The sequence below is a fragment of the Myxocyprinus asiaticus genome, chromosome 36 (assembly GCF_019703515.2).
Source record: "Myxocyprinus asiaticus isolate MX2 ecotype Aquarium Trade chromosome 36, UBuf_Myxa_2, whole genome shotgun sequence".
Classification (NCBI taxonomy): Eukaryota; Metazoa; Chordata; class Actinopteri; order Cypriniformes; family Catostomidae; genus Myxocyprinus; species Myxocyprinus asiaticus.
In genome coordinates, this window is record NC_059379.1 from 28,563,387 (window position 1) to 28,582,301 (window position 18,915).

The 18,915-nt window shown below is 36.2% G+C and overlaps 1 protein-coding gene across 1 annotated transcript; it reads left to right on the plus strand.

Annotated features, from left to right (window-relative positions):
* The first annotated feature begins 2,001 nt into the window (after positions 1-2,001).
* On the plus strand, positions 2,002-3,132 carry LOC127426639 (zinc transporter ZIP11-like). Its single transcript, XM_051673571.1, has 3 exons — positions 2,002-2,164; positions 2,743-2,901; positions 3,005-3,132. Exons 1-3 carry the CDS (start codon positions 2,016-2,018, stop codon positions 3,081-3,083), a joined length of 387 nt encoding a protein of 128 aa, XP_051529531.1. The 5' UTR covers positions 2,002-2,015; the 3' UTR covers positions 3,084-3,132.
* The last annotated feature ends 15,783 nt before the right edge of the window (positions 3,133-18,915 follow it).

The following is an 18,915-nucleotide window of genomic DNA, read 5'->3' on the forward strand; positions in this document are numbered from 1 at the left end:
TTTCACTTAAAAATGTCTTACATTTCAGATAATTTCTCATCAAAACTTATCGAATGCCTTTGAAAGACTGGGACTATGACGCATAAGTCACATGGACTTCTCTTATGATGCTTTTGGGTTATTTTTTAAGCTTTGACGTGAGTCACTATCAGCTGCCCGTGTACTGAAAAGACAGACTGGATATGCATTAAAATTTGTGTTCCACATAATTTATAAGCCGTAAGTCAAGAAAGTCAAAGGTGTGGAAAGGCATGAGAACAATTAAAGTTTCTGCAAATGCACAACGTGCATGAATATTTAATCAGGTAAGCACTGTTTAGTTGGTTATGATTGATTGTTGAAAAAATATTCCAGGTTCAATACAAGTTCTGCTCAATTAACAGCATTTGGGGCATAATGTTAACTTCCACAAAACAAATTAAATATATATATATATATATATATATATATATATATATATATAAATATATATATATAATACATATAATACATATAATATAAATGCGGTAACATTAAAGAAATAGTTCACCCAAAAATTAATATTCTCTCATCATTTACTCTCCCTCATGCCATCCCAGATGTGTATGACTTTCTTTCTTATGCAGAACACAAACTATTAAATATTTCAGCTCTGCCTATCCATACAATGCAAGTGAATGGTGGCCAGAACTTTGAATCTCCACAAAAAATCGCATAAAGTCAGCAATATGACTCCATTGGTTCAATCAGTGACTTCTGAAGCAATCCAATCAGTTCTGGGTGAGAACAGATCAAAATGTAATTCCTTTTTCACTATAAATCTTGACAGCAGTGTACTTGGTGATTGAGATTTCAAGCTCGATTAAACTTCCTAGCGTCATCTAGTGCTGTGCACTTGCGTCAAGCACTAGGAAGTGTAATCGAGCTTGAAATCATGATTGTGCATAGAGACTGCAATGGCAAGATGTACAGTAAAAAGAAGTTATATTTTGGCTTGTTTTCACCCAAAACCAATTTGATCGCTTCAAAAGACCACAGAAGTCATATGGATTACTTTTATAGTGCTGTTATGTGCTTTTTTGGAGATTCAAAGTTCTAGCCACCATTCACCATTCATTGATCTCAAATATTCTTCTAAAGATCTCCAGATGTTTTCTACAGAAGAAAACAAAAGTCATACACATCTAGGATAGCATGAGGGTGAGTAAATGATAAAAGAATTAAAATTTTTGGGTGATATATACAGTATGTATACTGTGTGTATATATACTGTGTAAAGGTGGGTCGACTCAAAATTATTATTTATTTATTTCTGTGGTTATCAGTATTATGGTGTAAATGCTGTTGATTGAGTTTAACTTGTATTGAACCCGAAATATTTATTTATTTGACATTCTGGCACCACACCATGTCACACTGTAAACCTTTGGCACCATAATCCAGTGCCAGCACCGCTAAACCGGAACTAATCCTCTTGCAGAACTGCAAGAGTGAAACTTTGCTCTACCCAGGGTTAAAAGTTGCATTTGCTCAGGGTTTAAAAAAGAAAAAACACATAACCCAGGGTTAAGTGCAGCATGAAAAGTCCTTCGGTATAGTTACACATTTAGCAGAGCAGTAATCTACTTGGCTTGGAAAGTATCTAAAATGTTTGTGCTTGACCTGCCTAGGTTTGACAAAAAGGTTTCATAAAGGATTATCCAAAAATAACATGCTTTCTGTTCAATGTGTTCCCAGATCTAGTTCATGCCCCATCCATAACCCATTTTTCCCTCAGCCTTGTGGTATGGCATAGCACGAAGCAGACACACCCATGTGTTACGCTTCACAAAGTCCTCATCTGATTCAAGTAATGGCCCTAGGAGAGGAGAGCCTTAGTCAATAGTCATTTCTCAACTCTGGCACACTCGACTCGATGTTAAATCTCTCGCTGAGATAATTTGTAAAGTTAGGAGGGTTGAGAAGTTTGGAAGTTATAGAGTGTCTAAACCGCTCAACAATCAGAACAATCTGTTGCAATGTGAAATCGAATCTGCATGTGCTCTCCATTGAGAAGTGATTGTGCGATAATGTCTGTGTATTTCAGAAACTTGGCTATAGGCATTGGCATTCAGAATTTCCCAGAAGGCCTTGCTGTGAGTCTTCCATTACAGGGTTCAGGGGTGTCCACATGGCGATCTTTCTGGTGAGTTCAGAAACACAAATGGTATTTGCTGCAAAAGAACTTTGTCTACTTTTCCTTTTTAAGGTGTTAATATGTCCATAATTGAAAATTATGTTATCATTTACTCACCCTCATGTCATTCCAAACCCTATGGTTTTCTTTCTTCATTGGAATACTAAAGGAGACATTAACACTGCTCTTTGTAATAGAATTAAAGTGAACAGGTGCTGTCAAGTTCCATAAAAGAACCTTAAAAGTTGTCCATACAATTTGTGCACTATATTTTAAATATATTTCAACACACCGAAATGGTATTCAGTTATTCACTTAAAATCTTACCCTTTGCCGCAGCTCTCAAATCTCATTCACAGTTTCGTATATACTCGAATATGTTGCATGATTTTGGAACGACATGAGTTAGAGTAAATTAAGACAACACATTTTTTGGGGTGAACTATTCCTTTAATCAAAACACTTGGTAATTATATTGCTAAGTGCACCTTCCTTTATTTTGTGTGAGCATATTTTTATTAGGATACTCTTGCTATCCTGCTCCATCAGTTTCTCTAAGTGTTTCCTGTGTGTGGTCACTGTCTCAGGTTTGGACAGCTGAGTGGGATGGTCGAACCTCTAGCTGGGTTGTTAGGGGCCATTACCGTGGTGCTGGCAGAGCCATTGCTACCGTACACTCTTGCCTTTGCTGCAGGAGCCATGGTGTATGTCGTGGTTGATGACATCATTCCCGAAGCCCAAGTCAGGTTAGTGATCAGATGCAAGTATTTTTACTAGAAAGTTTTACTAGGAAGTACTTGAAAACAATGTGTGGATTTTATATTGACACTTGTATGTGTTATTTTATAGTGGGAATGGTAAGCTGGCTTCCTGGACACCCATTCTTAGCTTCATTGTGATGATGTCACTGGATGTCGGACTTGGCTGAGCCTTTTCATTGGTTGAAACTTCGACTGATGTCGAGAATGTCAGCAGACTGCACTGAAAACAGTGGCCAAATGGCCAAAGCCCCCCCCCCCCATTGTACAGGTTTAATCAATGGAATATTTTTGTAGTTATTTTATGTAATGTTTTGTTATTTTTATTTGTTTTAAGAATGACTCAAGGACCAAATTTATTTAGACAGGGCAAAACGATTGCAAAATGACTACTTGAAAAATTATGAAAACTTGAATTAATGACTTAAGGGGTGTGTGGGGGTGTGTGTTTGCATGCGTGAGTGTGTGTGTGTGTGTGAACATAAATCCTGTATGTGTGTTATTATCATTATTACAAGGACCATACTCTATGTTCTCAATATTCTTGTGCTCATTCAAATTAAAGCCAGTGATTATTTTGGGCACTACTGCTTTATAGCATATTTCCAGTCTTCCAGACAATGTTATCGTCACTTAAATTATTAAATAAAATGAAGTTGTCATTTATCGTCAGTGCTGTATTTTTATTTTTTTATTTAGTTTTATTTTTGTTTACAGCTTATATTCAACAAGTATGAGTAATAAGATAATATGCATCAAAAGTGTGCATTATCCCCCTTTTTCCTGGGGGTCTTACTGTGGAAACGAATGTGGGTGGGACTTCCGCTGGAAGTCGTTCTACAGCAGAGGTGCCCAAACTTTTTCCTACGGAGGGCCAAAAATCAATCCTGATTGAGGTCCGTGGCCAAAAGAGAACATTTCATTCTCATTCACATATTTCCAGATATTTTGGCTATTAAATTAATAGCCCACAAAACAAATGCACAGAAAGAGTAGATGTAGCTGACAGCATTTCTCGGGATTTAATGAAATAAAGCCAATTTAATGAAATAATGAACATTAGTCAGAGATATGAAGTGGTTAATATTCTGTAAACTTATTATTGTATCATTAATAACGTTTTATTTAACATCAAGGCTATTTAACACATCCAAATATTATTTTTGTTAATATTATAATTAACTACATTGTAGCATGTGATAATTTTAGCATGTGAGCACAACACCGAACTGATGCAAAGCGTGAGAAGCGGAGTGCCCGTCTGTGCTTGTTTATGGTGCGAGCATCCACCACTGACTCAGCACCATCCGCACAATGGACGGCACGAAACAAATAACGTCAAGTGAAAATTCAAATGAAGAACGCGATGGATATATTAATTTGGAACTATATCAGATTGCAGGGGGATTTTTTAGCCCAGAGCCTCCGTTAATTTCTGATCCTGGATGGAACTAGAGATGGAGATGAGATATGTAACAGGTGTCTCTCTTCATCATGCAGTTGGTACATTATACAAAGTATTTTTGCTATTTCTGCCTTTCTTGCAAATGTGATGCATTATGACTAACGAGGGAGCGTCAAGATATGAAAGGCGCACGTGCTTGCAATGTTAACAGCTTTGTGCTTTGTTTACTCTGCAATCTGCCAAATTAATGCAATGAATAGCATTTTTTTTTTTTTTCACTCTAGTCATATACTTAAAGGCGGGCCAAATTAAAGGTCATCATGGGCCTACTGTACTTTGGCCAGTGGGCCTTAGTTTGGGCATCTCTGTTCTACAGCATTCCCTAGATCTGGCTGCAGTCATTTTAGACACTGTTTACAGCTGGTAATAAGACTCGTTTCGGATGATTCAGTCAGAGTTGTAACAAAGTACAAAATGTTATGCGATTGGATCACAAAAAACACATACAGAGGTAGTCGAAAACCACATCGCATTTGAGGTTTAAAACGGCATCCTGATGCATCCCGGACAGCAGCAAAGCACCACCTCTCACCAGTCAATCACCTGCCGAACAAATGTTTAAACTTACATGCGGATTTAAAAGGAAACAACCATCCGAAAAGAAAACTTGAAAAAGCGATGACATACCAAAGTATGAGAACTTCACAGCTCTTCCTCAGTGTGTCTGTCTGATTTGAACATGCAGGGTGACCAGATGACAAGCACACACATCTGAAGCTGAACTAACACAGGTAATCCACTAGAATAACTAATAATTTTGCTTGAAATGCTGCGTTTGTGCTTAGATTAAATCTCAACTGCATTTGGGAGAAACAGCGTGGCGGTTTTGTTTGCACTTTCTCTGACTTTTTTTGCAGTTTATTATCATTCGTAACACACTGATATAGTGACTGATGTATGTCCATACGAAATCATACACGCTCTCCTCAAAATCCTAACACCATAACAAAAGAATGAATGGACATACGCCACAACAAAAGCTGTGTTAACATGACAACGGAAGTAACACCCATATTTCTCGATAGGCATCACGGGTCGTAAGAAAAAGGTGGATAAACAAATCTAAAATGTTTATACAACCCATATGTGTTCATTTGTTCTGCAGTGTGTGTGTGAAATATATTGAACATTTCCATTTAATTGCTTAAATCTTGCAGATAAAGAAGTAATAAACTGACTTTCTAAGTAAATCCATGCTTGTTTGATTGTTTTCCTGTTGTTTCTGATGTCAGTCTTTTGATATCCTCTAACATACATTGTTATCATAAGTCAGAGACGACAGGTTACGTTTTAGGTTGCTATTAAGTCATTTCCCAGGGTCTTCACTCTAAAAGACCCTTTCAGAAATTGCTTTTGTTCTTAAAATGTGTCTGTGCCACTAGCATCACCATAAGGAACTGCAGAAATAATGACTGTTTTCAAACAGGTTTTCCAAACACTCTCCCTGGCTGTCACTGAATGGACAAAAAGATTGCCCTGCCCCAAACTCACGCAATTAGTTTAAGTGGCTGGGTCAGACTGGTTGGGATGCTCAAACAAACAGAGGAATGTTTTGGTAGCTCCACACAGCCACAGTGTTGGCACTTTTTGGGTAAATAAACCTAGAATTGGCTTGCTTATTGCTTAACCTGTGAAATGAGTAAGTACTTTAACATGGGCAAAATTAACACACATCATCTTTTTAGGGCAAGTTTTTACCTGCCATGTCACTTTAATCTTATGATAATTTGGGGTTGCTGTCAAGCAGGTTCTCTGTATACATGCTTGCATGGGCAAAGATCGTGCCAGCTTTCATAAATGTCAATAGCTGTATTTATTGTAATTATGTAGGAAGTCTTTCAGTCAAAATACCATCTTAACTATGGACAGACTGAGGAGGAAACCCAATGTTTTGCCCTTGAAGTGCAGGCAATTAATCTTGTGGTTTCCTCCTGCAAAGTGGCTAATCTACAACAATATCTTCCTAGTGTGCAGTTATGTGAACAAGTCTGTTGCATTGTTAAACACAATTTTTTTTTTTTTTTTTTTTTTTTTTTTTTTTATATGTGATGCAGTTTTCATGCAAGTCTCTCACCCTTCAGGAAAATTTACCTGGAGTTTGAAAATTATTTGCCATTTTGAATGTCAGTGGCCTCTGTTGTCACCAGTCAAGTCATAGCTGGCACTGGAAAATAGTCTGTGTTTGGATTAGCAGACTAACATACAACTATCATTTCTGTTGTATATGGTATGCACGGTGTGCCAATTTTCTGCATATTTTTCTAAATGTACAGGATACAAGAGAGCACAGTTCATGGTATACTGTAGCCCACAATACAGTTATTTTGGTTTGACCTTCCATTTCCAGTGTGATCTCTATTTTGGCTTTATTTGATCGGACTGCCAGATGTTAAAACATTTTATTTTCAGGATGAAAACTGGATGCCACTCACATACAAAATGATGAGGTCATGTGACAACAATGCAGTTTAAAATGTTTCCAATTGCAAAAGGCCTGATTATTATTATTCTCAAATTGTTTGCAGAATTAAAGGGATAGTTCACCTAAAAATTAAAATTCTCTCATCATTTACTCACCCTCATGCCATCCCAGATTAGTATGACTTTCTTCTGCAGAACACAAACGAAGATTTTTAGAAGACTGTCTCAGCTCTGTAGGTCCATACAATACAAGTGAATGGTGGGCAGAACTTTGAATCTCCAAAAATCACATAAAGGAAGCATAAAAGTAATCCATAAGACCCTAGTGGTAAATCCATGCCACATTCTGAAAGTGAAAGTGGAGATTTATAATAAAAAAGGATTTAAGTATTGATCTGTTACTCATCAGCTCCTATCATTTCGCTTCTGAATACAGGGATTAAACCACTGGAGTCATATGGATTATTTTTATGCTGTCTTTATGTGATTTTTGGAGATTCAAAGTTCTGACCACCCATTCACTTACAGTGTGAGGACCTACAGAGCTGAGATTTTCTTCTAAAAATCTTAATTTGTGCTCTGCAGAAGAAAGAAAGTCATACACATCTGGGATGGCATGAGAGTGAGTAAATGATGATAGAATTTTCATTTTTGGGTGAACTATTCCTTTAATACTGCTCAGTAATTAATAAGAAGTAAGCTAGTATTCTATACTGAATATAGCATTAGTATTTTATCAAATATGCAATATGCCAATTGAGGATGCTTTTCTTCATCAGCTTCTTTAAAGACCTGCAAACTGGGATTGCATATTTATGAGTCAGTCATTATAATCTGACAGCAATCTAGAATCATTTAGAGTCTTGGAGTGAAGTGCAATGGATTAAATTCTGTCTACATTTTTTGATTATGTGGATCTTTTAAGAAAAGGTTGAAATCAACACTTCATCACATCAAAAACTCTAACCTTTATCTACCAGTTAATTCTCTTTCATTGAGTCAATAGACCTCTGTTCAGAATGTTAATTTAGGTTAATTTAGAAGAATTGTATATTCTACCAGGATTATGCTGCATTTGTTGATTGCATATGGTATAGCATAACAAACCTTATGTTTAATGTTAAATCAACTGTTATTGGTGGACAGCAATGACACAGATTAAAATAGCTTTAACTGCCTGGGATGTCCAGTTGCCAGGCTGTCATTTAAATTGTACCACTTAGAATACCTTCCACTCTTATTTTGAAAAAATCTTAAATGTTTATGAGTATTGCAGTGGCCTCCTCTCATCACCCTGACCTAGATAATAAAGAAAGAAGCCTTTATGTTGTGTTTCTGGCGAAACCTAGGAAAATTAGCTGAATAACTCTGAGTCCTATGGTCTTTGCCACTGAAGTGGTGAGGCTGGGTGGTTGTGGTTATGGCATGTGTGAAGGAATGTGTTGGGGTTAAATAGAGAGAAAGTGTGGAGACTGCATACAATCTCTTTTGTGTTTCATAGCTTGCCTCCCAGTCACGCAGTAATGCAACTTGGACAAGCTCCCCAACCAAGAAGTATGTGCGTGAATGAGAGCGTAATATTCAATAAACCTTTTCTCTGCATATGCACTTACCTTTCATTTATTTTATTTATTCTATTTTTATATATTTTTTTACAAATGAGGTGTCAAACAGGAAATAATTGTCAAAATACAATAGAATAGAAATGCTAAATATTTCTGTAATGCACTACATTTACTCCATTACAGTAACTTTTTGGAAACATTTTACTTTTATGAGTATGTTTTATGGTGGGTACTTGTCACTTTTACTCAAGTAAATGTACTTTTACTTCATTACAATGGGTAGCGGTCCTGTCATTACATTACTGGTTATAATTTAATAAGTGTTAATAAATGCGTAATTTATTGAGATTTTTGAATGGGCCTCTTATGACAGAGGAACTTCACAGCAAGCATGCAAAACAAACATTTCTTCACTCCACAAAATGCCTTCATTTTAAACCAAAACAAGGATATATTTCAAGATTAAAATTGCAGCTCCAACTTAAGAAAACACAGTGAGGGGGGCCTGGATAGCTCAGCGAGTATTGACACTGACTACCACCCCTGGAGTTGCGAGTTCGAATCCAGGGCATGCTGAGTGACTCCAGCCAGGTCTCCTAAGCAACCAAATTGGCCCGGTTGCTAGGGAGGGTAGAGTCACGTTGGGTTACCTCCTCGTGGTCGCTATAATGTGGTTCTCGCTCTCGGTGGGGTGCGTGGTGAGTTGTGCGAGAATAGTGTGAAGCCTCCACACGTGCTACGTCTCCACTGTAATGCGCTCATAAGCCACGTGATAAGATGCGCAGATTGACGGTCTCAGACGTGGAGGCAACTGAGATTTGTCCTCCACCACCTGGATTGAGGCGAGTCACCATGCCACCACAAGGACTTAGAGCGAATTGGGCATTCCAAATTGGGGAGAAAAGAAAAAAAAAATAAAGAAAAAGAAAACACAGTGAGGTAAATTTTAGAGATTGTAATAATGTGGGCTTGTCTGTGTCATGGTGATGCTAATTCATTTTCAGCGTGAATCTGTAACTATGGGCTCTTATGAACTCAGTTTCTACATTTGCATTTTTATATCAGTGCTGCAACATATCAGTGCCTACTGTATAAATCCTTGTAAACATCAGTATTAAGTGCAAATATTTTGCCCTGCCTATCGCGATTGTGAGCATTTCTGCACGTGCAAGGTTGGCACGTGAACAACGTTTGACAGATGTGGGCAGCTTTGTCTTAAGGAAAACAAGCTTCCAAACACAGAGATAAGGTGCAATTTACCCTTAGTGTACAGAACTAATTATCTAAATTCTTTCAACACTGAAAATGCTGGAACTACATTGAACTAAATTCACGCAGGACGTAAAAAGCTGTGAAATAACGACAAAAGGCATGAATAAAGCATGATCTTGCTTCAGTGTATAATTAAACATTACATATAACTTGGAACTGTGTGACACTGTTCACGTTTTTCACCGTAATAATTACTAGAGAATGGTTTCCGAACTTCTCTTCTAATTGACAGATCCGTCCAAATCTGAGAAGCATCCTTATAGTGATAGTTCAGCCTTTAATTAATATTATATCATCATTTCCCTGCCCTCATGTTCTTCCAACACTGTGAAACTTTCTGTATACTGTGGAACCCAAAAGATGTTAGACAGAATGTTAGAGACTGACAGTCTCAGTCACCATTCCTTTTCAAAATACTGGGGTCCCAGATGTGTTTTTTTCTTCTTCTGCTGAACACAGATTTTTAGAAGAATATCTCAGCTCTGTTAGTTTATACTAGAATGCAAGTGAATGGGTACCAAAACTTTGAAGCTCAGAAAGCACATAAAGGCAGCAGTAAAGGAATTCAAATGACACTGGTTCAATCTATGTCTTCAGAAGGGATTTAATAAGTATTTTTTTACTTTTTTACTAATAAATCTCCACTTTCACATTCTTCTTCTTGTGTTTTTGGTGATTCAGTTGTATGTGCATATCACCACCTACTGGGTAGGGAGGAGAATTAATAATAAAAAAGGACTTTATATAATATAAGGTTATATTTATCTGTTTCTCACCCACACCTATCATGTTGCTTCTGAAAATCACTGGAGTCGTATGAATTACTTTTATGCTGCCTCTGTGTGCTGTTTGGAGCTTCAACATTTTGGTCACCATTCACTTGCATTGTATGGACCAACAAAGCTGAGATATTCTTCTAAAAATCTTAATTTGTGTTCTGCAGAAGAAAGAAAGTCACACATCTGGGATGGCATGAAGGTGAGAAAATGAGAGCATTTTAATTTTTTGGTGAACTTCCCATTTAATTTGATTCATGGAAGAAAGAAATCATATGGGTTTGGAACAACATGGTGGTGAATGATGACAATTTCCATTATTAACAATATTATTATTATTATTATTATTATTAATAATAATAATAATAATAATAATTCTATAATGCATGTTAAATGTGTATCATGTACTGGAATATAGGAGAGTAAACATCCATTACATTATAGGTGAAAGTAACTAGTTACTCACTATTTGAGTATTCTTTTTATTGGATACTTTTATACTCTTACTCAAGTAATTTTTAACATTATTACTTTTACTTCTACTTGAGTAATTATGTTTTTAAATAATTGTAGTTTTACTTGAGTAAAGTTTTTGGCTGCTCTACCCACCTCTGTAGGTACATGTATAGGTTGGGTGGGACTGTCTGTTTGTCCAACCAATGGAGACAGGGAAGTTTTCTGTAAACTATTTGAAAACAGTGATTTTTGTGTGATTCTATTTGGTGACACTTGGGGCACAGAAATTACACACTTTGGCTTTAAAACAATGTTTCCTGCAGGTTGATGCTCTTGATTTTCTTATTTTATTAAGGAAATATTCCAGGTTCAATGCAAATTAAGCTCAATCGAAAGCATTTGTGGCATAATGTTGATCACCACAAAAATTACTTTCGACTTGCCCCCCTTTTTCTTTAAAAAAATGCAAAAAATCAAGGTTACAGTGAATCAATTAAAATGCATGCGAATGGGGCCAGTCCTTAAATGTTACAATACTCACTGTCAAAAGTATAGCCACAAGACATGAACAATATGTATGTTAACATGATTTTAGTGAGATAAAATTACTTGCTAACCTTTTCTGTGTAAAGTTAGATTCAATTTTACAACTTTGTTGCTATAACAGCGTAACGCCGTAAATCCTAAAACAACGATTTAAACAACTTTACGGTTCAAATAATACACAAGTTGTATCAGAGGAATTCATGTAAATGCTTTCATAAAATCATAAGTTTCACTTTTCTCACTTTAAACCCTCCAAAAATTGGCCCCATTCACTTCCATTGCAAGTGCCTACCTGAACACACATTGACCCCTTGACTCTATAATGTGGCATGTTGCCGCAATGGAAACCTGCTGTTTATTGACATGAAAATGAATGAAAATGCAAAACAGAAAATGTAGCACAAAAATTTTAAACCATTATTTTGGTTAACAGAACTTGTAATTAACTGTATAAAATTACAGTTGTTATATTTTAATTACATATTAATTAACACATATAACAACATACCATGATATGAATTTGCCGCAACCTGACATTTATAACCTTGTCCTTTAAAAGGATCATTTGTTTGCAAATGCCACTTGGTTTGATATTTCATTGTCTAATGCAGTGATTCTCAATCCTGATGCTAAAATATCTCAACACTGCACATTTTGGATACCTCTCTTATTTAACACACTTGATTCACTGGGGGGAACTGGATGTGTCAGAAAAAGAAGACATACAAAATGTGCAGTGATGGGGTACTTCAGAACCAGGGTTGAAAACCATTGATCTAACAGATTTTAGTCGGGGCAGACACTTTATTTAATTTTTCATGATTGAAAATGAGACTACTAGGGAAGAGAAGTACAGTCTGTTGTTCAGTCAATGGGTTGTAGTGTTTAATATCTTCGCATACTTTTTGCAACTGACAAAACATTCAAAATATGTCATGCCAAAAGGAATCCAAATATCAAGAATCTCCAGGAAAAAAAAAAAAAAAAAAAGAAGAAAAAAAATTGGTTGTAATAATAAGATTTGATATAGAACATTTAGATCCCACTGGACAGACCGTAGGACTACTTCTATTCCTCAAATCCTCGTTTACAATTGCAAAAATATAAAATACTGCGTCTTCCCTGAATAATGGTCTATGCAATGACATTCATGCATTTTTAGGGGTGACTTATGTGTCCAAATACTGAAGCCATTGTATGTGTGTGTGTGTGTATGTGTGTGTGTGTGTGTATGTGTGTGTGTGTGTGCAGGTTTAAGTGGTTTACGAGGACTTTTTTTAGGTTACAAACTGGTAATTACAAGGGTATTATGCTATAAATGTGGTTTATGAGGACATTTCTCCATAATTCAAATCGCTTAAAAAACATACTAAACAATGTTTTATTGAAAATGTAAAAATGCAGAAAGTTTTTTGTGAGGGTTAGGTTTACAGGTAGGGTTAGGGTTGGGGATAGAATCTATAGTTCATACAGTATAAAAATTATTATGTCTGTGGAGAGTCCTCATAATGATAGCTGCACCAACATGTGTGTGTGTGTGTGTGTGTGTGTGTGTGAATTTTAAAAATAAATAAATAAAACAAATTCATAAAACTTTGCCAGATTAATCTATATAATTTTTTTTTTTTTTTTCGTGCAGACTACATATCCCATGATGCTCTGCCGCTGCGGTGAGCGCTCGTGTGAGTGTGTTTGGAATAAAGGGCGCACTTGTTGAGTTTGGGAACTTTCAGAAGCTTGAACTTCTCATTCTGGACGCAGCGGAGCTTCAGGCAAGCGGGTTTATTCTTCCGTTTTCACTTTTAGTACATGTTTATCTTTTTTCGGAATGCTTGTCTAAGTTCACGTCGATTTTCATTTGTGTTTTAAAAGTTTGACATATCTCCAATTCTTGGAGCGTGAATGATCATGGACAGTTAAATGCATTGATGTTGACCTACAAAGCCCAGTTGTAAACACCGTCGTGCTTTTAAGGATCGTATAATCTGTGTAGTTAAACGTGAAAAACAGGATTTGTCTTGACTGTTTGATATAAGATGATGTTGTCTCATGCGAAGGGACGGACGGATTAAACCATCATGGGACTATTCATGGTCACATTAACGGGACTATTGATTCTCTGTTGAAAGGAGTGTGTGGAGATAATCGCTGCTTTGTCAAGGTAGGAGCACATATGTCTGTTTTAACATATTGTAGAAATCATTCTAAGGAACTGAAACAGGCTGAAGTATAATACACACTGCTGACTCACACACCGTCAAATTAACTTTATCCTATAGAGTTAAATAGGTATTCACTCTTCAAGTGCATTTGATTCTTTTAAACTTCTACATGTCAGGTGTTTGACAGTTAAAATAGATTACATACTTTGAGTTTCCCTGTTATTGTTTTGGTGAAAGAGCGCGTGCACCTGCACACGAGCGAAGGTAAACTGCACGCACACGAGCTGTGATTTCCCCACCACCCATTCTGGAATATGATGTGTGGAGATTTCTTTATAAAATAGAATTAATATATATATATATATATATATATATATATATATATATATATATATATATATATATATATATATATATACAAAGCGTAAGTGGCCTTTGAAGTGAAGTGATGAAATGAATAGAGCGCAGTGACTGGTTGGCAGCAGTTTCATTCAATCCTCTGATTGATGTAATCAGAAAGAGACTTTGAGACAGGTTTCCCCACTGATTGGATGAGAAAGAAAAGTGTTACAGTTCAAATGAAGGACAGTGCGTCAACTTAAGTTTGCAAAATGAGTTATGTGGCTTCTGCTGGCCTCTGGTGGTCACTTTTAATAGTGCAGTCATTTTTTTGGGTGCTTTTAAAAAAGGATGTTTGTCGCCATCTGTTGGTAGTCATCTGGCACTTGCAGCGTTTTCGCTCTACAGTATTTCAATGGGGTTGAATGAGTCCCAACATTTCAGATGAGAGACATTTTTATGTGGTACTGCTAAGGAAAGTGTGTGTTTGTGAGGACGTTTTTGGTACTCTTGCTACCCTAGAAATACATTTTTGATGGTACACACACACACACACACAGACACACACACACACACACACACACACACACACACACACACACACACACACACACATACTGGTGATTTGGAATAATGTACAGATTTTGCTGTTTGGGAAGGAAATTGGTACTTTAATTCACCAAAGTGGCATTCAACTGATCACAAAGTATAGTCAGGACATTACTGATGTAAAAAACAGCACCATCACTATTTGAAAAAAGTCATTTTTGATCAAATCTTGACAGGCCCCATTTCCAGCAGCCATCACTCCAACACCTTATCCTTATCCTAATCATGATAAATTGCTAATTTGGTACTACAAAGTCACTTACCATTATATCAGACACAGCTGAAAGCTGTTTGGTTCGTTAAATGTAGCTTAACATTGTCTTTGTGTTTGTTTTTCAGTTGCCACAGTATGCAATAGACTGGCATGTGTTATGGTCAATATTAGGTCAAAAATGGCAAAAAAGAAACAGTTTTCTCTAGAAACTCGTCAGTCATTCATTGTTTTTAGGAATGATGGCTATACAATGCTTGAAATTGCCAAAAAACTGAAGATTTCATACAAAGGTGTACACTACAGTCTTCAAAGACAAAGGACAACTGGCTCTAACAAGGACAGAAAGAGATGTGGAAAGCCCAGATGTACAAATAAACAAGAGGATAAGTACATCAGATCTCTAGTTTGAGAAACAGTCACCTCACATGTCCTCAGCTGACAGCTTCATTGAATTCTACCCGCTCAACACCAGTTTCATGTACAACAGTAAAGAGAAGACTCAGGGGTGCAGGCCTTACGGGAAGAATTGCAAAGAAAAAGCCACTTTTGAAACAGAAAAACAAAAAGAAAAGGTTAGAGTGGGCAAAGAAACACAGACATTGGACAACAGATAATTGGAAAAGAGTGTTATGGATCTTAACCCCATTGAGCTTTTGAGGGATCAGCTAGACTGTAAGGTGCGTGAGAAGTGCACGACAAGACAGCCACATCTATGGCAAGTGCTACAGGAAGCGTGAGGTGAAATGTCACCTGAGTATCTGGACAAACTGACAGCTAGAATGCCAAGAATCTGCAAAGCTGTCATTGCTGCACGTGGAGGATTTTTTGATGAGAACTCTTTGAAGTAGTTTAAGTAGTTTTTTTTTTTCAAATTGTAATAGTAATTTTTCACATTATTAATGTCCTGACTATACATTGTGACCAGTTGAATGCCACTTTGGTGAATAATAGTACCAATTTCTTTCCTTAAGAGCAAAATCTGTACATTATTCCAAACTTTTGGCTGCCAGTGTATGTATGTATGTATGTATGTATGTATGTGTGTGTATATATATAATATACCCCAGCAGTCATATGATCATATATATATATATATATAAGATCATATGACAGCTGGGGTAATATGCCCCCAGGGGCATCTCGATCTATCTATCGAAAATTTGATAGAATGTGGATTTTTTGTTACTTTTTTTTTTTTACACGTACATATACAGTATGTGTGTGTGTGTGTGTGTGTGTGTGTGTGTGATATATATATATATATATATATATATATATATATTTCACACCGATCAGCCACAACATTAAAACCACCTGCCTAATATTGTGTAGGTCTTCCTCGTGCCGCCAAATCAGCACCAACCCGCATCTCAGAATAGCATTCTGAGATGCTATTCTTCTCACCACAATTGTACAGAATGGTTATCTGAGTTACTGTAGACTTTGTCAGTTCGAACCAGTCTGGCCATTCTCTGTTGACCTCTCTCATTAACAAGGCATTTTCGTCCACAGAACTGACTTTTCTAAATTTGGCTTATTCGTATGACGTTATCTTATGACTGCACTCGTATGAATTCGAATTAGTTTCTCTACAGCCTATGACGATGCTGGACATCATTTCCATCTAATACGCGACAATTACTTGCTTCTGTCACACAACAGCTTCCAATCATGTTTTCACAATCTACTGTTTGGTTTAGATGAGGGGTTTGGGTAAGGGCATAATATTAATAAGCATGTCCTTAACGCCTTGTGCGCAAAACTTGTGCTTACTTCTGCATTACACATCTGGGCATTTGCACGTGATGAAATCGTACAAATTTATACGAACGAACTCGTATGAAATCATACAAAATAACCAACTCATAAAATATGTATGAATTTTCATGAGACTGGGTTGGATTAGAATTAATGTGTCTTTCTACTTTTTAATCAACAACTGTCTGTTAAGAACAGGAAGGAAATTAAAAGAGCTATATTCATTGTAAATGCATTGCGTGGATCTTGTCTTTGGACACACATTACACGGAACGATTAACGAAACTTTTACTTTTGTCATGCGCATTGATTTTTGCAAAACTCAAAAGAAATTGCAGATTTGAATTTGAGAAGTTTTTGCAACAAATGAGTTTTACAATGCTTTTTACCTTCATTGAAATCAATTAGACACACATGGTCTGTGGATCAATACGAGGTAAAACCGAGAATTTTGTGAAAACAGTCAGTGGATAAGTTTGACCAAAATCACTGTCGATTTAAATGCAATGTAGATGTGACATCCTCCGTGACAACTCCAGACCCATTGCAGCCAAATAAGGCCTATTTCTTTTAGAGTACATACTCATGCGACACAACACACAGTGATAGGATCTCCATGCTAAATGTATTATTCATCACTACACAATAGGGCTGAAATGATTAGTCGATGTTATCGACAGTGTCGACAGTAAAAAAATGTAGATTGCAAAGTATGAGGGACTTATTATACAAAAATACAAAATAAGTAAATACAGAAGCACCCTCGTTGTGGAAAAAGCGGAGCCAGAGCTCTTTAAAGGAGACACCCCAGCGTTACATCTTTACTGCAGTTATATTTAATGTGTTATAGCTTTATTAAAGTTCAAATAATACGGAAGCAGATCATGTAAATAACTACAAACTCCGAAACTGGCATTTCTCTGCGGTCAGCGCCTCTTCTATGAGTTGCGTGAAATGTCCCGATCTAAGGGGGAGAGATTGAAACTGCATCCGGCTGAGGCACACTCTGTCACGGGGATGCTCATCCCTCGAGCGTGCATGCTTAATTCAGCTAGATTATAACGTGATGGCTCACGGTTTATTGAATCATAATGTATGTCACTGTGCATTTCTTATGAAGAAAATTGGCAGTACGCAGCTTTATTAATAAGAGAGAGTTTGTTTTTTTTGTGAGTTAAACATGGATTGAAGTGAACAGAAATGTGAGAGAGTCTTCACCCCATTATACACTGCAACAAAATACATTTTTGATTTGTTTTTGTTTTGGCTAGTTTTCCAATATAAACATCTAAAACTCCTTTAAACAACATACATTTACTTTAGCAGCTATACTGCATATTATCTGAGAATGTTGAATATAATATTAAAAATACAAATATTTTAAAATATCTAAAAATCCTTTTAAAAAAGATGCATTCACCTGAGTTGCTTTTAGAGAAAATATCTTGAATATAAGTATATTTTGTCTTTACTGCACTCGCAGAAGTATAACCAAGTGAAAAAATACACTTATATACAAAATACACTTTTATTTAAGATACATTCTTTTAAAGCAAGTCTAAATATCTTATATTTTTAGATAATTTTAAATGGAAAACAAGACAAAAACACTTGATAACAATAGGATTTTTTAAGTGAATTTCTTTACTGAATTAAACTTAATAAAAAAGTATTTTTTTTACCCTTTAATTCAGTGAATGTCATTTAGAGGTATTTTTAAAAGATGATTTTGTCCTTTATTGCTAGTAAGAATGTTTAAGTCGGGGGGACAAACTGAATAATCGGTTAATAGCTAATGATTAATCATTGCAATAATTGCCGAATAGTCAAATAATCATTCTAATAATCATTAGATTCATCGATTATCAAAATAATAGTTAGTTGCAGCCCTACTACATAATCACAATCTGAACATTTACTAGCCAGTGACATAGTGCAAAATTTGGTCGCAAGAGGGCTGCCCTGCTGTCGGCCCTTTCAAAACAGACCTGCAACTCATTTTATGGTCACAACCCATTTAATTTTAATGAATGTAAGCTGTTTTTGTCCAGAAGGTCTTATAGCTATTTTGAATAGCATACTACCATACTATATTTTTGTAGTATGCAAAACAGTATGTACACTACAAATGTACAAGCAAAATTTTCTATATTAATTATTTGATGGTATACCTGGATAACCGACTTTCATCAAAATGTGTAGTATGCAAGAGAGCACGCTGCGTACAATACTGTATCCCACAATGGAATGTGCTTGACTTCCATTTCCAGTGTGATGAATCAACTGAAGAGAAACTGTTGCTTCAGTTTTTAAAATCTCCGGACATCAAATGATTTTATATGAACAAAATAAGTAAACACCACTTGCTGAATTAAACATGCATCGTTAATGAGATCATGCCATGTGACAATGTACCATA